The sequence below is a fragment of the Ammodytes marinus genome (assembly GCF_949987685.1).
Source record: "Ammodytes marinus genome assembly, chromosome: 24".
Taxonomy (NCBI): Eukaryota; Metazoa; Chordata; class Actinopteri; order Uranoscopiformes; family Ammodytidae; genus Ammodytes; species Ammodytes marinus.
The window spans coordinates 10,449,727-10,471,919 of NC_137228.1; the positions used below are offsets into that span (position 1 = coordinate 10,449,727).

Consider the following 22,193-nt stretch of genomic DNA (forward strand, 5'->3'; position numbering starts at 1 on the left):
TTGTGTGTTCTTTTCTTCCCTCCTCCTCCACCATTTTCTTCTCTCTATCCTTCTTACCACCTCTACCGCTCTGCCCTCGGAGTCTGTGTGGAAGTGTGTCCATATGTGTGTTTACTCATCCCTCTCGTCTCTCGCCCGGTGGATCTGCAGAGTGCGAGAGCCGCCTACACGAGCTGTTATGTGTGTGAAATGTTTTTTTCTGCGTCGTGTAGCTGGCTGCAGCCGTATCGCAAGGAAAAAAATCCCTATACTGCGTGTGCTCTGAAGGCTTTCTAAAAATATAAGCCAACAGTTTTAGTGATTAACCTTGTTGAAGGAAACACGGCACAGCTTTTTTTGTTGTTGTTTCTGCAATCTGCAATCCTTTTGCTCACATTATTCCCAACAGTAGACTTTGTAGGCATTTATTCCTTTCTATTATTACTCTCTCTTTCTTCTTGTCTCTCTTTTCCCTTTTTTTCTTCGCCGGTTTCGATCTTTTTAGTTCCCGCTTGGTTTCCCACTTCTTCCTGTCTTTTCCTGGATTATTTATGTGTGTTTTTATTTGAATTTGCCCTAATGGCATTCAATGATGATACATTAATATGTTCTTTTTTTAAATTCACTTTTGTTTTGAAGACTGCGAGATGGTCTAGTCAAATTTGGTTGATTTAAAGCAAGATCGCGCAACCTCGACTGCCCATATTTGGAAAAAAAAGAAAAGGAATTTGACTGCTTTTCCGCCCCAGGCCAAATAAGCCAGTACTATACGGATGTGTTGAAAATGGAAAGTTGCTCGCAAGATAGCTTGTGAGAAGTTACCTTTGGCAAATTCTCATCAGAACTTTTGCAAAAAAATTAAAATAAATAAATGTTCAGTTTGACGCTTTCATCCTATTGATTCACACACTGCATTTGTAGATCTTTTTTTCCTCTGAATTCAAATTGAGGCGTTCCTATTCCCTTCAGTGGACTTATTGACCATGCCGGGATCATTGTGGAGAGAGCCTTCTCTGGGTGTTAACACCTCTCTGTCCTTTAGTGGACTCAATAAAAGATAAAGATGAATAATGTGATGCTTTATTGATCCTTGGAGTGAAGTCGCCTCCTCACTTCCTAGTCCTTGGGCGGCACCGATCTGAAGGACGCTGTGAATATGGAGGGTTTGAACCCAGTCGGTCCGGTTGAAGGACAGTCTCCTCTCAGCGTGTGTGTGTGCGTGCTTACTAGGGGTGTTAAGGTACACAAAAATCACGGTTCAGTACATATCTCGGTTTTGAAGTCACAGTTCGGTTCAGTGCGGTACGGTACTCAATTAAGAGGAAAAATGCAAAAGAAACTGTGCAGAATTTACTACAATTGCAGCTTATAGGTCTTTTTCAGTGAGTATAAAAAGAAAATACTGCTGCCAACAACCAAGGTCTCCAATATATAAAATAATTCTCAAATAAATTGCAAGTTCCGCACCGCAATCAAAACAAGCCTGTACATTTGGTAATTTACATCATCTTGATGCTATTTCCGCCATAATCTTGTATTGCGGTACAGTGCGGTGCGGTACAGTACGGCCTGTATTGTGACGGTATGGTACAAATACGTTTATTGTTAGACCCCTAGCTCTAACCTTTCCTCCCCTCTCTGTTTGCGTTGTACAGTGGACCTGGTGAGCATGCCCATGGCGTGTGAGGTGTTGGAGCAGCACGGTCTGAAGCAGAATGAGCAGCTGCTGGACATCTCCCAGCTAGTCACCTGTCTGACTAGCCTGTACACGCGGCTGGAGCAGAGCCACTCACACCTGGTCAACGTGCCGCTGTGTGTGGACATGTGCCTCAACTGGCTGCTCAACGTCTACGACACGTAAGTCTACTAGCACGCTCCTACACACTGAAGATGTTCCCATTATGGCAGTGACCAGGTTGACAAGCACAGCATATTCTGATTAAGGTCCATATTCCAGGTAAAGACAATATTCCAAATAAGGTGTTTACATGCACAGCGCAGCTATGGGGATATTCCCGTTTACATGCACAGTGCAGCTATGGGGATATTCCCGTTAACATGTCCCATCAGCATATTCTGAATAAGCCAGTGACGTGGTAGAAGCGTAATGTTGCCTGACGTCAGCGCATTTTTTTCCTGGTAATAAATCCTGTCCCATTCACTGAAAATGTACTCACTTTATGTCATTAGCGTTGTCTGGCATCTGGTCTTGTTGCATGTGCACACACTCTAGATAACAGCCGTAAACCAGGGCATGCGTCACAAACTGCGGCAAGTGCCGAAAAATGCAGCAAAAACACAGATCGGAATATTTGTTCTGATTGAGGTGTATACATGCCACACTATTGTGATTACGATCGGAATACTCCAGGTGTCTTAACCCGGTTATGGCTTATTCTGAACATGAGCTTGTTCTGATTAAGGTGAGCAAGAACTGCTGTTTACATGGTAATGTCTTAATCTGATTATGACCTTAACCGGGTTAATATTGGAGTATTGCTGTGCATGTAAACGTAGTCAGTGAGCGTTGACCTACTCTAACATGTTGTCTTGTTCCTTGGCAGTGGTCGCACAGGAAAGATCCGCACTCTGTCATTCAAAACTGGAATCATCTCACTCTGCAAAGCTCACCTAGAGGATAAATACAGATGTAAGTCACACAAACAAAACTGAATATTTATTATTCCTCTTCATTGTTTTGATTATTTCCCAGCAGCTTAGTGGATTAAGGGCAGAATTGTAATCGTACAAGTGCAACAACCAGTACAAAATGGAAGCGGCTGGGATGCACAGACTATGGGGACGTCCCCACCTGCTGTTTTAGTTTGTGCAATGTACAGCAGCACACATTCAGACAAGGGCTGGTTGGTTATAGATCAGAATGTGTGGGGATTTTATAAAGATACGCTCAGCAAATCAAATCACAAAACAGCGGCGTATGAAAACAGTGCCACCACAAGATGAATCTGCTTCTCCAGAAAATCATGTTGTTGTCTGAATATTGCAGAGCGGCACAACGTGAAATCTTACCACCACAAATCTGCAGCCAGAGGCAGATGGCTTGGGGGGTTCCTACAGTTGATTAGTGTAATATAAATGAATAGAAATAATAATAGTGTGAAGCTGTTTGGATAACGGCATCAATCAGAGGTTTGTGTGGTTACTGTAGCCCCTTTTACACAGCCAGTGTGTAAGCAGCCTGATGGAAGTAGCAGCGTGTGATTTCTTGACAGTAAAACAAGGTGGTCGGCTTAACGTTATAATGGCCTTGATAAAATCAGTGACGCTGCTTTCAGTTGGCTGCAGGCATTTAATGAACTTAAGGAGAACATTTTCATACAGTGGGCAACTCATACTGTGTTTTATGCTGATTTTAAATGTGCATCCATTGGTTGGGAAATGTTTAATTAACCTTTTTTGTTTGATAAACCTTTCGAGTTTTTTTTTCTTTATACATTTAAAGCATTCTTTCATTACATCAGAGATGTCCAGCCAAACACCAACAACTAAACACCAACACTTAAAATGAAACTCCCAGAAAAAATTCACACGGGAGAAGCCAATTTCAAGGTCATGAAAAATACTACACCAAAAAAAAAACAGCTCGGATCTAATGCTCCCCCCCGCCCCCCAGCTCTCCCTTAAGTTCTCCCTGTGTGTTCTCATCCATCATTGTTTCTCTTTTCCACTCTCCTTCTCCGGTCTGTATTGCCCCCCCACCCCCCACAGTCTTATTCAGACAGGTGGCTAGCCAGACAGGCTTCTGTGACCAGCGGCGCTTGGGTCTTCTCCTCCACGACTCCATCCAGATTCCCCGCCAGCTGGGTGAGGTGGCCTCGTTCGGTGGCTCCAACATCGAGCCCTCCGTCCGCAGCTGCTTCCAGTTTGTACGTCACTCACACACTCATCCTCACACGCGCGCGCGCACACACACACACACACATACGCACACACAAACACTTCTTCTTTTCAAGTGATTTCGACATAGCTGCCTGCTTTCACTTAACACTATATAAGCTGTTAAGCATATAGCAAATGCTGCAATTGCCCCCATGTCTGTGTGCACCCAATCATGCTAAAAGCCCCTGCAGATGAACCAAAATGTTTCCCTCAGCACACACCCCCCGGCCCCCCAACACATTTCCTTACGGGGGATTCTTTGCATCAGGCTAAATTAGGTTACTTTATAGACATAAACTGGATCATCACTAACAGTTATTGCAGATAATAAAGAGCAGCACATTGATAAAACAATGTTTAAAAAAAACAAATATTATAAATAAAAAAAATTTACCTTTAAAATATTACCAGCAAAATGGGCGTTAAAATTATTGAGTGTGTGACATGATGGAGAAGCCAGGAAAAGGAAAAGTCACCCGTCCTCCAGATCAGCATTCCTCTCTTGCGTTTCATTGTGTTTTTTTGGGAGCAGACAGTGTTAAAGTTTGAGCCACCAAAAATAAGCAGCAAATCCCCCAGCATGACACACAAGGATTCCAGTAATTGCGGTCTGACTGGATTATCTCTGATCTCCCAAAGATGATCCAGCATTTTTCGTGTTTAAAGTCCCCCCCCCCCCCCCCCCCCGCTTTTGAATGGGCGAATGTAGCTCTTCTCCTCAAATGTGTTCCGAAAAGTAAAAGCACCGTCAGGTTTTTAACAAAGGAAATTTTGTTTAAATTGACGGGTTGCAAAAAAAAGAAATAGCATTCGTCTAATCATGGCTTAGCTATCATAGCTACGTTGTGGTGAACGAGAAATCTACAGCTGTAAATCTGCTAGTGTTATCTTTTTGTTAACTGCGTATGTGGTGTTGCGAGAGCAGGAAGTCTTGACAAGTGTAACAAGCATCAAATTGTGATTCCCGGAGATAATCAAAGTCCCCCGGGGAATAAAAAATGAGCGTGTGTGTGTGTCACCTCCTGCCTAACTGCTTTCTTTGTCATCTTATTTAAGACATTTTACATGCACACTGATTGACAGAGCCACTAATGCGCACTTTGATATACGTGAGCTGTCAGCATCAGTTGTTCTTTGTGTTTTTGAGGCTGAATTAGTCTGCCTCCTTTATTGTTTAAGACGTCACACACAACTTTTCAGTGATAATAGATGTAATACAACCATGTACAGACTGTGTAGATATATAATATGCATATGGTATATTAAAGAAAAATTCTTCTAGACAATTTCAAACATTGTAAACATGCAAAGTCAATATCAGGCTTAAACAAACGAATAGAACAACAGAGACGAGTGGGGTCAGTTCCATAGAAACCGAAAAAAAAGCACTGGAGTTCCCAGGGTCCCTGCTGATGGGAAAATGATGGATGTAGCCAATATGGGCTCTCTCATTTATTTCCCCTCTGTCTCTATCCAACTCTTTCATTTAGAGACGGAGACATAAAAATAGACTCGGGAATTTCCTTAAACAGTTGGACGCCATAGTTTTAATGAAAATTGTGCCTTTTTTTTGGGACTATTTACGACTACTAATGTGTTTTTAATGTTCAACAATGGGTGGCTCAGAGGAATACCATATATCCGGCTATGGATTGACAAACAGCACTTGTTTGTAGGGTTGATTTCTAGTTGGTTTTATTGGATCTATATAGTATAGAACATCACCAGGTTTATCCTTTGTATATCCTTGTGTGTTTGTGTGTGAAAGTCCTTGTGACTCTTAATAGAATTTCTCTGTTTATCTGAACTGAGCATTCAAGGTCGTTTTCACCGCTTCACAAGACACATGAAATATTTACAGGAGGTTTTTTTTTATGTTTTGTTTTTCTTATTTTCACCAAGCGCATTACAAAAACAGCTTTGTGTGAAAGAAAACATACATTATTTGGGGCAACTGTGGCTCAGGTGGTAGAGCCGGTTGGCCAATGATCGAAGGGTTGGCGGTTCAATTCCCGCCCTGCCACTTGTGTCATGGTTGTTGTGTCCTTAGGCAAGACACCTCACCCGATTTGCCTCGTGTGAATGGGTATGACTGCTGTATGTGTGGTCGGAGGGGCTGTAGGCGCTGAATGGCAACCACACTTCCGCCACCGGTATGACTGTGTGTGAATGAATGGAACCTGGGACCCTGTAAAGCACTTTGAGTGCCTAGAAAAGCGCTATATTAATCCAATCCATTATTATTATTATTATTACTCTTCAAAACAAAGAGCTGGTTTCATGTGCTCACTAGAAGATAAGACGCTGAGATATTTCAAAACACTTGAAAAAAGTAATAATAAGGATTTCAATTCATGTTGTCGGAAGCGGTCCTTTTTAGTGAGCAGCTCAACAAGTTTTTGAGGGACATGCTCACTTCATACACATTTCTCTGCGTGTATGATGCAGGAATATTCTGAACATTAATACACTTGTATATTAACATCCTGTGTGTTGTAGCACCTTTAGAACGGGTATGACAGAGGTAATGGCGCTATTGAAACCTTGACTTCCTCATAACCTCGATAATAAGTTGAAATAGATATAGATAATAAATGGTTATCGTCCCATGCCTCATTCCTCACTGTAACTTCTTCATATGTCTTCCCAGGCCAACAACAAACCTGAATTGGAGGCGGCCATGTTTCTGGACTGGATGCGCCTGGAGCCTCAGTCCATGGTGTGGTTACCTGTGCTGCACCGTGTGGCTGCAGCCGAGACAGCCAAGCACCAGGCCAAGTGTAACATCTGCAAGGAGTGTCCCATCATAGGATTCAGGTCGGCGCACGCACATACACACACACACACACACACACCACCACTTTTTTCCTTTCACAGTTACAGAAGTGCATTAAAGAATTCACTTGTACTAAAAAAAAAAGATTCTTAAGGTTTGGAATAAGGAAATAGCCCCCTGCTTCGATATGTGGCTCATGGACTCCTCTAGCACTCAGGAAAAGTATAACAATGTAAACAGATATGGCAGCCTTTCCTCGACCATATAGCAGCGCTGAAGTGACCTTCATGACACCTTTTTGACTTTTTATTTTTTTGCTTAACATTCACCTTTAATTTAAACAATGTCTTAGAAACCTTTTAAGTAGGGGGGCGCCCTTAGCTCAGTAGGTAGGGCGTCCCCCCCCGGGCCGGGCCCAGCAGCAGACCAGGGTTCGATTCCAGCCCGCGGTCGTTCTCTGCATGTCACTCCCTTCTCTGCCCCATTTCACATCTGTCTCTTCAACCTGTCAATAAAGCATGAAAAATGCCAAAAAAATATCTTTTAAAAAAATTAAAAAATAAACCTTATAAGTAGAGTACGTACGCCATGTTAGTTGTTTATTTTGTTCTGTCTTTTGTTTGTGTGTTTGCTTTTTCAGTTGTGCGTTTGTGTTCTTTAAAAAGTAAAAATCCAAAAATAAAGTATGAGTAGCACATCTTCAATGTCTAATCAAAAAGGAACAAGCTGAATTTGAAGCCATTTTGCAGTATAACGTATAACATCCTTTATCTAATTACACAAAAGAAAGGAAATAAAACACCAAATTAAATCCATTTCAATTAAGCTCCAAATGAAAGAGACTGCACACTGAGATCTCTCAGCTTCTGGGCTTTTGTGAAATAATGTTTCAATAGATCAACGTTAATGTCTACAGCCTACATCAGCACCCCCATTGGCTTTATATGTTATTTTAAATTGTCTTTTTTGTGTCACTAGTCTTGTTTTCCCCACACCGAAGCTTTTTTCCTTTAATTATAGAGATAATACAGATGAGCTTTTCCCTTTTTATAAAGCATTCTTCTCTTTTTTAAACGGTATTAGAAGAGGAGGGATTTCATGTCTTTTCATGTGTCTCACACACACACACACACACACACACACACACACACACACACACACACACACACACACACACACACACACACACAACCATGGTTGGCTTCACAGAGCTATTCTCTTTATCAAGGCACCCAGTCAGGTGTTTTATAAGCAGCTGTTTGAAACAAAAGGCTTCAGCGTCTGTTTAAAGAAGCTGTGTTTGGCATGTGACCAAGGAGGAGCGAGTTTTATGTTCATTGCCCTATTTTCTGCCTCCTGTGCAAGAATCACTCATGCTAACAGATTCCTTCTGAAGTAAAATGGAGAATTACTCACCTTCACCAATTTTTCTCCCCCTTATGCACAGACTCATTTGGCTGAAACTAACTTTTTGTCTGACGTGGAGAGCTCACACAAGCAAGCCTCACATAAATAAGTAGGAGCGCTTAAGGAAAATAATACGAAAATAAGATTGCACTATGGGCCCAATATTGTACATTACACAACAAAAACTTATAGAATCCCCCTGGTCTGCGGTTATTGTTTGGTTGACACACATACGCTTCAACCCCCTTTTGATCAGCACCATTGTTTTTACAAATTCTAACTATTGTCTGTGAAAAAGCTTGTGAAGCTATTTGTCAGCTTAATCTAACTCTAGTCATATTTAGTAACCTTAACACTTAGAATACTGGCGAAAAACCCAGAAAACTAAACTCTTCAAACTAGAGGTTGGGGACCTGTACAGGGGGGAAGTGTCTGCGTTGTTGTAGGCGGGCCCCTTTCATGACAGGAGCGGGGTGATAAATTTTAATGAAGTGTCCTAGGGCCCGAAGAATAAATTTCTCATTTAGGGTACTGGGCTGAAAGAATTTTAACTACTCCTCCTACCCCTTAGAGGAAAACAGTGCTGTAAATTTCCCCTCTTTTTTTATTGATTCTGGCCCTTTCTTTATTCTCTTTTTTTGCTTCTCCCCCATCCTCTCTTCTCTTTCACCTCCTCCTCTTCCCTTTGTCTTCTTGACCTCCCCTCCTCTGCTCTCTCTCTCTCTCTCTCTCTCTCTCTCTCTCTCTCTCTCTCTCTCTCTCTCTCTCTCTCTCCAGATATCGCAGCCTGAAACACTTCAACTATGACATTTGCCAAAGCTGTTTCTTCTCCGGTCGTGTCGCCAAGGGACACAAGATGCAGTATCCCATGGTGGAGTACTGCACTCCGGTATGAATACATAGACTTATACATTCCTGCTTCGCAACTTGAAAATGAAATGAATTTTTTATTTTTTTTAAACTGTGAAGTTTAACACAGGTATTCCCTGCTATCGTGTAAAACGGAGACAAGCATGAGTTGCCATTAGGTAACATTACCACCCACTTGACAACATCCACAGTGTTCAATAAAGCTGCACTTATCAATATTTTTTATACTAAGCAAATAGTTGTAGAAAATGTAACATTGTGTGAAATGTGCTTCATAAATAGTATCTGACACGATAGCAGAATGTCATGGAAACATCAGTGAATTTTACCGCAGAGCTAGAGTAGACATTTTTAAAGAGGCCATGTAATAACTCCCCCCCCCCCCCAAATCAAATAACAAAGGAATCCCTCTCTAGCAGTAAACCCGTTGCTGTGTACATTTCCTGACGTGTTATTGTAAACAAAGGGTTAACCTGTGATCTCTTTGGCTCAGGCTCTCGGGAGCTGAAATACAGACGCCGAAGCTCAGGCTTGGAGTCATAAATCTGTTTCCTCTTTCTTGTAACTGTAATGACACACTCAGAGCTGACACTGAGGGCATTAACTTCACTCACTAGATGTGTGAATAAAGGGAAAAGGGCTCAATAGAAATGAGCGCCGTGTTGTGCAAACTGTGTGTGTGCGTGTTGTGTGCGCGCGTGTGTGTGTTTTATGCCCTCACTCCTATAGAGTGAACAAAGCCACCTTTGTGCCCTGTCTCTCTGCAGACTACATCAGGGGAGGATGTCAGGGACTTTGCCAAGGTGCTGAAGAACAAGTTCAGGACCAAGCGCTACTTCGCCAAGCATCCACGCATGGGCTACCTGCCTGTTCAGACCATCCTGGAGGGAGACAACATGGAGACGTGCGTCAAACACACACACACACACACACACACACACACACACACACAAACACGGGCAAACAAATAGAGTGACAAACAATCATAAGTCTATGATTGCACACAGACACATTTAATTTTTAAACCTATGCACACACACACATACACCGGAACATGTTTATACACACAGGCATGCAAAAGCCGTCTATCCACGCCCCGGTCTGATAACCGATAGCTGTGAAAGTGTTTGTGCAGTGGTGTGCTTTCAAAAATTGGTTCCAGCAGCTCCAGTGCCTTTTTGATTTGTACACATTTGCAGATTTAGTTTGTTTATCCACATTCAACCGTTTGCTTGTTGCTTCTTATTGTTGAAAGATGCGAGAAAAGAAACAGAGAAAACAGCACTACAACATGGGATGTGTGACAGAGGAATAATGCTAACCTCTAGACTGATCCTCAGACATTTTCTTGCTTCTTCACAGCTGACATAATGCATAAAAGTACCAATACATTTATGATCAGCTATAATCTTCTGATGTCAGCCAAAGCTCCAGCTGATGTTTATGGAAATCCAAATAACCTTTAATACCACTATTGGCTAAAGATACACAGTCGATAATAATAACAGAGGTATTGGCATTTACAGGAGAATGAGGAACGTGTCACTATTAATCATTCAGGGCTTGAAGGTTAACGCTATCTATCAAACATATTCATAATACATATTCAAACGTACGCATACACTGTTTATATTGTGTTTCTGCAATTAATGTTCTCGACTTCTCTCTTGGAGAAAAACACACTTATTTGCACAATATATGAGTGAAATGTTTTTTTCTGTCTCGCTTGTAAGCAAAAATGATCCAAAATCAATTCCTTCATCAACCTTGATGTGTGTTGCTTGTTTTGTGTGTGGGATTTTTCCACACACTGTAACTCATATTTTACCATCTGCTCTTGTTCGTGTCAGTCTGCCACCCTGACCCTACTGTGCAGCATTCCATACTGCAACTCCCAGCATGCCTTGCTGCTGCTGTGCAATGTCCTCACACTTCCTGTGTCATCATCTCACGTTTTTTTGTCTTGCAGTCCGGTCACTCTGATCAACTTCTGGCCCGTAGACCATGCGTGAGTACACACACACACATGCACACACACACACACACACACTCTGAACCTGTATACTCACTTGCTGTCATGTTCAAAATTGTACTTTTCAAACAAACACGCAAGCACACATGATTTGATTATCTTTTTTTAATCACAAACAATTCTTTTGCACAGTATCTCAGCCATTTTGTGTGTAGCTTTGCTGGGTTTGTTGCTGCTGCTTGACCCCACATCACCCAACCACAGATCAGGGATTCTCTCTCCTCTGATTCTGATTTAAGATGAAAGAAAAAAGACTGGCGGTAAGCCACATGCCTTTAGTCACACTGTGGTTAGGTGAAAAACCACATACTTTAAGCTGGTATACATCATTTTTTATTTCCCTTATGTTAGGGGAAATGCCTTAGAAGAAGAAGTCAATATTAAAGCATTAGAATTGTTGAAAATAAAAGTGCTTTAGTGCTGTACGGCAAACAAAAACTATTAATTGGTTATTGTCCTATTTTTTTTTTAGATTATCCTGACAGTTTCCATTACTCATTCCCTCTTTACTTTGTGGTGAAAACTAATCTGTTCGAGCTCTAACAGATAAAACTTGCCAACGTCAAGGTGCCCCTGTGCAGGGAAGTTTTCAGTATTTTAAAGAGTCCAACTTCTCAAGGACTAAAAGACTGCAGGAGAAGTGGTTAGAATCCTCTGAGGCTCCCCAGTTAATGGTGTCAAAACACTGATCTCTCTCTCAGCAGAGGAGGTGCGAGAACTCGGATCTAACGCGTCTTTTTTTGAAGTGCAGCAGGCAGAATGTATGCCGAGCCGGGAGTGCAGGGTATACAAGCAAAGGGAGCTTTATTTACAGAGCATTTCACACCGACACACATCTGTGCCTCGTGCTGTCGCTTCCATCATAGCTCTCCTGTGGATCCATGCGGACTGTGCATGTGTGCGCTGAGATTAATGAGTTCCCTCCCGGTTGGGTTAACGAAAATCTCTCTTTCTCTCTCTCTCTCTCTCGTGTCTCTCTCTCTCCCTCTCTCAGACCTGGATCGTCCCCTCAGCTCTCACATGACGACACACACACTCGGATCGAGCACTACGCCAACCGGTAACACACACTCTGCATTCATCAGCAGCTCCTTGTGGTTAGACTCTCTCAGTGCGAACAGGACGTGGCGAAGTAACCTTCCCCGTGTGCCCCACTTATTTCTTCTTTTCCTTTTTTTTCTCGGCCCTACTAGCACTGCAGATAATGGCTCCTCCAGAGAGCATCTCCCAGACGCTAGAAAAACATTGTGATTGATGTGATTTGGAGTAATGAATTTGGAAGAAAATCTTATAGCGCTGCATTTCCTTCATCGGGATGCCTGCCTGTCTCCCCCCCTCTCATCCCCACAATGTTTTCATGCAGCCATTTAACTCACAGGGGATTGGTTGCCCTAATTCTTTGCTGACTCGGTCCACGTTTTTATATCAATTCTATCCTCTGATTATTCATATCTGGTAAAAGCCCCCTCCCCACCACCATGCCCTGAAATTTACAGCAGATTGATTCTGAAAGAAATTCAGACACGTCAGAGTGACAGATGGACTTTCAAGCAATTTTTCACAACCCAGTGAGTCTTTTTTTAGTAATAGTCTGGAGTATTTTGAAATGAAATGCTATTGCTGAAGATGTGAAACTTAGCTTTCCGGCACACACGTCACACACAGTCTGTTTTTGCTTGCTCTGCTAGAGGCACATTAATGTCCTATATATTCTACTGGAGATGAGTTAAAGGTACAGGAAACGTAACTTTAGGACTACATGTATACATGTGATTTACACCTCTACTTATTCAAAGTAAACCTATATCTAGTCAGAATTCTGAGTTTCCTGTACCTTTTTAACAACTTATAAGTACTCCAGACACTTATGGCAGTTTATGTCAGTGCTTTGAGAGCAGCTATGCACGACTATTGATTTACAAAATGGAGAACTGGGATACCTTGACAAATACCATTGAATGTCTTTTTATCATCTGGTACCAGTTTTTATGTAAATTCCTCTTTCTTCCCTTTAACATATTATCAGTGCAGGGAAATACAACGAAGATTCAGCCAGCAGCATTGTTGGTTCAAATGTTGAGTTCAAATAGATTTTCCGTCAGGTAACAATGAAGATGTGGAATAGTGCAAGGGTGCTGTAAAATGTCAAGATATCCCTGTGCATACAGTAGAGACTGAATGTGTACTGTGTGATAAAGCGATGCATTGACTATTTTGGTGAACAAGTGTTCTGCAGCGAGAGGCCAGTCTATGCATATGCCAATGTGTCGGTGATGTTGCTTGTAACATCCAGTGCGCCGCCAGCATGTGCGCTCAGAAACCCCTGTCAATACTGGGCCCTCAAGGGAGAGAAAAGCCATCAATAATATTGTGTTGCCACACTGATTCAATCAGAGCTTATTCACCAAAGATAACATTTCCGTGATGCTTGAGTCCTAACTGCTCCCAGAAAGAAACCCCACGCTCAAGGAACAAGAAGCAGTCAAATCAATCAAACAATAAGTCAATCAAGCAGTCGGATCGAAGGGCCATTTTAACAGTCAGCGGAGCCCTGTTGCTGTGCTTCAGTGGCCTCGGTTTGAGGTCTGAAACCACAGAGCCAGTTTCTGATCTCTGCCAGAGAGAGAGTGTTTGACACCACTCACTGTTGCCTCTGGCAAACACACACACACACACACACACACACACACACACACACACACACACACATATGATACACACTGAGGGACGCATATGCTGAGTCGCACCCCCACCCCTCAGGCCCCCTGCTATCCGCCCCTGTCGCGCCTAGATGTGGCTTCCAGATAGCACACAGCAGATTAAAGGAAGGTGATGGGGCGAAGAAGTAACATAATTAAGCCTGGAGTAAGCTGATGGCCCCCAGACCGCCAGGTTATCTCTTGTTTCTCTAGCGTGTAGCAGCTTATGAGTACAAACCCAGCGGCCTGGGCTGATGCCAGTCTGTCACAGTCCATCTGCTTAAACACTCCCTGCCAAGCACCAAGCTTTTTTTTCCCGTGCCGATAAAGCCCCAAAATCACTTAACTTTTTGGGCAGACACCCCAACGATCGGGAAAATGATCTCGTGAAGATAGAGACGGGGCAATTTAAATGTTTGGCTTTTTTTCACTCCCAGCTATTTTATCATGATAGATCTGTTGAGGAAGCACAGCCGGGAGGTTTGTTTACAAGGCATGTCTTAATGGCCAAGACACTTGCTTCTTCAGAGATAATGCCAGGGTTTATTTTTTCCTTTTCAAAGGATCAGTTCAACCATGTTACAAAAAAATTATATTCTCACTCCGCTCGACTGTTATCTAGCCATGTGCATAGTTGTTTATTTCCCCTTGCCTCCACCCTAATACTTTAGAGATGATCCACAGATCTGACTGTGAACTTACTTTTGGTAACAATATTTCCATTTAACATTCTGCCAAAAAGCACATAGATTATTGTAATTTTAAAGAATAAAAAACAAATCCAAGTAGTATGTTTTCATGTACAAAATAAAAAAATTAGTTTGACCCTTTGCCCATCTTGTTAATGCAGCTTTCCTGCGTACAGTATCAGTTGTAACAATATTTTAGACTTCTCCAGACGTTTTATACGGAATAACTGCAGTGTTTGTCACTAAAGCACCAGAATTTCGATTACAATAAATCCCATTTGAGTCATATAAAGTTGAATAGCAAACTGCCAAATAGCAGCATAATGTGTATGAGGGCTGCCAACCGCCATGTTTATAAGGCTTTATATATCCTGTATTAGGCAGGTTCAGGGTAATACAAGCCAACTTGTGTAAAACTCAAGGTGCGGCTTGAGCTTGTAGTGCATCAGTTGTAAACACTATCAAATAAGAGTGGCAATCAATCGACAGAGGGTTACAGAGGGCAACACAGAGTGCGTTGGTGTCGAACATTTCATCGGTCAAGGGCCAAATGATAGCTGCATATGGCAATCATAGAGGAACTCTAACAGACTCCACCGACGTTATGAACTTCAAAAAAATTCTCATAAAAACAGCAACAATTTCTAACATTGATTCCGCAAAAAACATCTTCCACAGTGTATGAATTTAGAAGTTTGATCAACTATGATTGGACATATGAAGTCTAAAGTTGTGACTTCATTTCCAGCTGCACATTAGGTTACACAATTGTAACCCGTCATATATTTGAATTCTGTTTTGAGGTGGATCCCCCCTCACCCTCCTGTAAGCTGTTAATTTGCTTGACCTTTTTAGGCTTTGGAAACTGACTGCTCTGTTTCTTCCCCCCCTCCGCAGGTTAGCAGAAATGGAGAATCGTAATGGCTCCTATCTGAATGACAGTATCTCACCCAATGAGAGCATGTGAGAACCGCTTTTTTTGTTTGTTTTTGTTTTCTTGTTTCGCCCAACCACCTCACTCACCGATTGGCTTGTGAAATGGCTCTGTGTCTTCTGTGTTTTCCATTGGCTGGTTATGTCAGTGACTTTGTTTACCAAGCTCAATAATATGGATACAACCTGATACTATGCTTTCATTGGTGTGTTCTCATCATTGTATTTATCTGATGATATTACTAGTTAATATAAGTACATTTCACATAATGTCTTAGTATTTGCTCAAAGGGTTGTTTTAAGAAGGATTTTGTTTTTGCATGGTACAGAGAGAGCAACAGAAAACTCAAAAAGTTATTTAGAGTTTGTCAAAAATCTAGACCATTCCAATAAAAATGAAAATCCAATGTAAAACACATTTTATACATTAACTAACAAGCCATCAACATCTGTGTCCTTTAGCAGTCTATTTTTTACAGCCAGAACCTCCAGACAATCTGAAACTCATAAATCTTGTTAACAACACCGGTCCGATTATCATCAGTCCAGATAATTAAGCATGTCGTGTCACACATCAGCTGTGACAATTCTTTTGTATAGTAAAAGCATCAGAAATGTGCTTATTACGGCCTAAGTTTCTAAATTATATATTGAATTTATATTTTTATTGTGACTTTTAGCCCATGACATAGGTCAACCCTAATTCTCTGTATCCTACATTTCCCAGTATACAACAGTAAAGCGTTTTTTTGTTCAACCTTCCCTTTTTGAATTACACACTTCATATACACATAATAAGTTACAGGTTTTGTTTGAAAATCTGACTTCATCATGCATGTACACAGCAAATCATATCTGCCCAACTTTCCAAATATTTTTTTTTAAATATATTTTTATGATCAAATCATTGTGCAATCTATATTTAGTCTGGCTGCGAGACAAAATTTCCTCTCGGGGACAATAAAGCTTGTCAAGTGAAACAAGATGCACATGGAATTTGACCGGCCAAGATAGAGCCAGTAATTAAAATGGCAAAGTCAAAGAAAGGCTGAATAGAATAGGCTCGTGTAAAAACATGAACACAACAACAACATAACAAAATACAGCTTTGTGGATGAAGCGATAAAGATGAGAAGAAAGAGGCTGTTTTAGCTGAGAGAGCTACAGTCCCTCCTATAATGAGTTTTAGTTTCAAGTCAGCAGTCTCTCTGAAAGGGACTTGTTGTTTTCAAACAGCTCATATCTGCAGCTCCTTTAGTATTCACCACGGAAGATTGGCTGAGCTGAAAACGTTGCGACGAACGCAGCGGCATCTAAATACCTGGCCTAATTAAAATCCTCCCTAACGCTGCGGGGCCGCGCCTGTGATCGGTCAGAGTTGGCAGAGCGTGGCCAATCGAATCGCTACCCAAACTTCCAAATGTTTAAAATAGAGTTAAGGAACAAAATGTGTTGTAAGTTCTAACTTACAGCTCTGGCGCTCTCTCTCTGTTCCACGCTGTGTTTTTTTAGATTCTTCTTTTGTGTTGCAGTCCTGTTGCGGTTCCACTCACTTGCTAATCGTGTGTGTGTTTGTTTGTGTGTGTGTGTTTGTTTGTGTGTGTGTGTGTGTGTGTGTGTGTGTGTGTGTGTGTGTGTGTGTGTGCAGTGATGACGAGCACATGTTGATCCAGCACTACTGCCAGTCTCTCAACCAAGGCTCTCCTCTCAGCCAGCCCCGCAGCCCCGCCCAGATCCTCATCTCCATGGAGACGGAGGAGAAAGGAGAGCTGGAGAGGGTCCTAGGCGACCTGGAGCAGGAGAACAGGTCTGTTTATTATTATCCCCTGTCATTCCTTTACTTTGGTCTCGACCCCACTCACCTCAATGGGATGACTTATTAAAGGCCCTGGACTTTGAAGAAATAACAACGAGGCCATGTTTATTTTCAAATACTTTATTTTTGATTTTTTTTTCATACAGAACACAAACACACAACCGAAAAAGTGAACACACAAACAAAAGACAAGACTAAATAAACAACTTACATGGTATACTCTACTTAAAAGGTTTCGAAGACACAAGGAGGCCATGTTATAGAAATGCTGATTATTCAGAGGTGATGGTTTCAGCTTGATATTGAATACTGAATTGCTGCGAGTACAGTAAAGCCTCTGTCCCGCCTTCTTCTTGCAGTCTGGTTGAGGATTTGTATTGTTGTATTTTTCCCTTCCTACTTGAAAGCTGCTTCCGTTGTAATTTGTATTTTACTGCGATATCTATGTAAAGTTTGCTAACATTAGCCGCCATAAGCTTCTGGTCATACCAGACCAAGTAAGGCTGTATCAGCCAAACCACAAAGTGTAATCAAATGAGGGAGAGTGCATTTCATTTCTTATGAATCAAACCTTTCATTTGTAAAACATAATATGGCATCATAATCTATTTAAATTTTTTTTGAAGTGTGGCTTTTAAACCCCCTGGCTGCCCCTCTTTAGACATATTGTCTAGTAAATATTCTGCCCAGCCACACAACTTGGATTTATGTGTGTTTCTGACAAAGTTTAAATGGCCTCTAAAAATGTCTATAATTTAATTATACAAATCTTCAACCCCCTGTAAAAAATGCACTCTGTTAGGGCAGCCAAGTACTGATGTCCTCCTCCCCTGCATCGTGTTTAATCAGTCGTAGAATACAAATGTCATAAACCATGAATCAATACGTCTTTAGCTGTGGACTGCTAATGTTTGACAGTCTGTCCTTCTGTTATTTTCCTCCTAACACGCTGCCCTACTCTCAAGGGGATTTTGTTGCGAAAAAGATAGAAAGTGACTGGCTCTACTGGGGGGACGAGCACCACACCACCACACTAATGCATGTGTACTCTTTTATTCATATGTCCCTCCTTCTTCATTGCTACGCTGCAGGAAGCTACAGTCAGAGTACGACCGGCTGAAGAAGGCCCACGACAGGAAGGGGCTGTCTCCGCTGCCGTCGCCCCCGGAGATGCTGCCTGTGTCGCCGCAGAGCGCGCGCGACGCCGAGCTCATCGCCGAGGCCAAACTGCTGCGGCAGCACAAAGGCCGACTGGAGGCGCGCATGCAGATCCTAGAGGACCACAACAAACAGCTGGAGTCCCAACTGCATCGGCTCAGACAGCTGCTGGAGCAGGTACACACCAACAGGAAGGATCATTTACACTATAGGGTTATTTCTTTTTTTGGGCTTGCTGACTTACATATCACGCATCAGTTAAATGAACCTGCATAGTTCAGATCTTTGTATGAATTTTATTTGTATTTATTTTTTAAGATCATTTAATTTCTATGCTTTATTAGATAGCTTTGGAGAGACAGAGATTAAATGGGGCATAGAGGGGGAATGACATGCAGAGAACGACCATGAGCAGACCTATGGTCTACTGTGAAGAGGACTGAGCGCTCTAACCACTACACCAGCGCCCCCTGAATTTTATCAATACGCCATATTGAACCATGTTTATTTACCACACACAGCATATTTAAAAACTCTTAAAGGCACAGTCCAGTCTCCTCAACATGTTCTGGTTTTTAAAAAATGCTCTTGAGCAAGGCAGCGAGCTGTCACATGCTGTAGTGAGCAGCAGCAGCAGTGTCTTGGATTAATCAAACAGAAGCTCAGAGTTGATTTGAAGTGTCCACCAGTGAATTCAGAGTGACACAGCCGCCTCTTTGCTGTCTGACTGCCAGTAACAGCTGACACACAGAGGATCAGGACAGCTTCTTGGTCCCACACACACACAGACTTCACTTCCCTTCCCTTCAGACTCCTCTAATTAAGCAGTGCGGTGCCACTGCCAATTTGTTGTATAACTAATACATGTGTGTGTGTGTCAGACGGACTCCAAGGTGAACGGCACAGCTCTGTCCTCTCCCTCCACCTCCTCTCAGCGCTCCGACTCCTCCCTCCCTCTGCTCCGTGTGGCCGCCAGCCAAACTACTGATACAATGGGTAAGAAAACACACACACACACACACACACACACACACACACACAGACATTATATTCTTTAATTTGCATCCACTCCTCTTTTAAAGCATGTAGGATATAAATAGATGTAAGCTGAGATGTGTGATTTCACGGCTTGTAGAGACCATGCTGTAGGACATTGTTGTGCATTAAATTACAATCTTTAAACATGATTGTGTTGTTGTTGTTCACACTCCCCTAACACCTAAACAAAGTGACTGGGCCCATTGTATCAGCAGCTAGAATCCTGAAAGTGGAAAAAAAAATCTCCTTTTCCCGTTTCAGGTGATGATGAGCTGTCCAGCCCTTCCCAAGATGCATCGGGGCTGGAGGAAGTGATGGAACAGCTCAACAATTCCTTCCCTCATAGCCAGGGTACGGCGCACGCACCAACACCAACATTAACAGCTGCTTCAAATGAGATGCCTGCTACTTTGCTCGGATAAACACAAGCTTTTTCTAGTCTAAGAACTGATTTCAGATATAAGCAAATAATTGGCGTCCTGTTTTTTTTATTTTTCTTGAACATTTTTTAATTTTTTTTCGAACCCTTTTAAGTGCGTCTTTCCTTAAGGCGTTCAACTTGGATGAAACATTTCAAAGTTGTCAGCTTTGAGCTCATTAAAAGTGCACTCGGCTAATTAGCACCAAGTTTTTTAGGAACATTTGGAGGTATATAACTGTAGCCTAAAGAAAGGGAAAGCTGGCCTGTGATGTGAGAAATACAGGTTTGAAACCTCCAGGCAAACTTGAAGCAAATCTTTTCCCCTGATCCACATTAGACTTCATTACGGCTGTATACGCCTTCAGCAAAGCCTCGCCCGCCCTTCACACACCTTTCCTTTCTTTCTCGTTACCGAACCGAGACTGATTTCCTCTCTTCCCTTTCCTTCCTTTCCTTCTTTTTTTTTCTGCGCAAGCCAGGAGGGAGAAGGGGACACCCATGAGAGGTGAGTGGCTCGGCTTTCTCTCATGTCATTCCCCCACCAGCCTTTCTCCGTAAGAAGGATACTAACAAGAGGCTTAATAAGGAGGTGGCAAGTGTGACTGGGCACAAACACACACATCAGAAAGGAAGAGTGGAAGCATCACGCTACACTGACATCTGTCCTCCCTCCCTTTCCCCGTCTTTCATTTCCTCTCCCTTTCCTGTCCTCTGTCACTCGGCTGCTCTGTTCCTCACATTGGGGAGTAGGCTTTGTGTGTAATAGCTTCCTTGCCTCTGATGTGTGTGTAGATAGTGCATCTGTGTGCGTGTGTGTATGTGTGTAGGTTTTGGATGAGAAGAATTTGTAATAACTGCACATGATTAAATATGATCATAATGATTACAGGACCGTCCGACATGTCTATCACTATTAGTGAGTGAGGTGAGTGGATTTGGTCTAAACTTCTCTCTCTCTCTCTCTCTCTCTCTCTCTCTCTCTCTCTCTCTCTCTCTCTCTCTCTCTATCTATCTATCTATCTATCTATCTATCTATCTATCTATCTATCTATCTATCTATCTATCTATCTATCTATCTATCTATCTATCTATCTATCTATCTATCTATCTATCTATCTATCTATCTATCTATCTATCTATCTATCTATCTATCTATCTATCTATCTATATGTCTGTCTCTCTCTCTCTCTCTCTCTCTCTCTCTCTCTCTCTCTCTCTCTCTCTCTCTCTCTCTCTCTCTCTCTCTCTCTCTCTCTCTCTCTCTCTCCAGGTCGCAGTATTGGCAGTTTGTTCCACATGGCCGATGACTTGGGCCGCGCCATGGAGTCACTGGTCAACGTGATGACAGACGAGCAGAGCGCCGAACAGCACGAGTCCCTGCCCTTCTGATCCCCCCCACTCCCCCTCAAACCGTCAGTCCTCCTCTCCTCTCTCCATCCCTCCCTCCCTCCCTCTCTTCTCCCTCCCTGTCGCATGCTTTTCTAGTCAAGACAACTGGATCGGAAAAAAAACACAGTTTACAAAGAGAATATATAACGTCTATTTTTGTGAAGGATTGCGGTTCCAGCAACGACGCGTAAAAAAAACAAGAGAAAAACTAAAGAAAAAAACATTATAACTTGTAGATTTCAGTAGTTTCTTAAAACGTCCTGAAGTTTGTTTTATTATTAACAGAGGCTGGTTTTTAAACTTCTATGCAATTGTATAAAACAAGAGTGGGGAGAGGGAGGGCGGGAGGGGGAGACAAAGAGAGATGAGATACAAATAAGTGTGTTCAGTGTGCTCGAATATTTGCCATCTCTTTGTATTTGGGGAAACAGCTAGCATTTCAGACATTTGTATCAACAACACAAAAAAAGAATGATTGTAATCATAAGGGTGCTTTCTAAGAGTAAAATGTCTTTCTATAACAGCGTACACTACTGTCAAGGTAATGCAGGCATCCTGGATCTTTACAGTACGTTGTCTGTGAGAGTGTGTGTGGGTGTGTGTGTGTGGGGTGGAGGTGCCTAATTTCCACATGACATTACATGTTTGTTTGTTTTGTTTTTAAAGTTTTGGCCAACACAACTTCCGTTATGTTTCAATTGTTCATGTATCTGCTCATCCGTCCATCTGTCCACCCATCAATTTGTTCATCCTGTCAGTTATCAACATCTCTATGGCAACAGTTTTGGTATTCCTGTATTTGTTTTCAGCACAGTGTACTGTGTGCAGGAACAGACGCCCAGGCATTCATAATTGAGCCAAGTCAAGGTCACTTGAAAAGTGGATGCACACTTAATGGAAAATTATTGCACATTATTGGACATGGATTTAATTTTTTTCCCAATAATCAATCTACATCATTTGTGCGGATGGGGAAAAAATTGACTCCTTTTTTGCAGCAGCAGAGTGGCACATTCAAACCACACAAGGTCATCAAAAGCAACATGCTGTGAGTGTGTTACCACGCAGCTCTGGTCTCAGCTATGT

At 42.1% G+C, this 22,193-nt stretch overlaps 1 protein-coding gene across 1 annotated transcript in view; it reads left to right on the forward strand.

Annotated features, from left to right (window-relative positions):
* Positions 1–21,233, forward strand: part of LOC307269997 (dystrophin-like) — a 31,783-nt gene extending 10,550 nt beyond the window's left edge. The window contains exons 4-17 of the mRNA XM_080053120.1: positions 1,635–1,836; positions 2,544–2,629; positions 3,709–3,866; positions 6,530–6,696; positions 8,840–8,951; positions 9,700–9,836; positions 10,902–10,940; positions 11,959–12,024; positions 15,250–15,315; positions 16,934–17,092; positions 18,193–18,436; positions 19,141–19,255; positions 19,559–19,648; positions 20,989–21,233. Of these exons, the coding sequence (XP_079909246.1) occupies positions 1,635–1,836; positions 2,544–2,629; positions 3,709–3,866; positions 6,530–6,696; positions 8,840–8,951; positions 9,700–9,836; positions 10,902–10,940; positions 11,959–12,024; positions 15,250–15,315; positions 16,934–17,092; positions 18,193–18,436; positions 19,141–19,255; positions 19,559–19,648; positions 20,989–21,107 (1,760 nt within the window). The 3' untranslated portion in view covers positions 21,108–21,233. The remainder of the gene's footprint in view (positions 1–1,634; positions 1,837–2,543; positions 2,630–3,708; positions 3,867–6,529; positions 6,697–8,839; positions 8,952–9,699; positions 9,837–10,901; positions 10,941–11,958; positions 12,025–15,249; positions 15,316–16,933; positions 17,093–18,192; positions 18,437–19,140; positions 19,256–19,558; positions 19,649–20,988) is intronic.
* Positions 21,234–22,193: the final 960 nt, after the last annotated feature.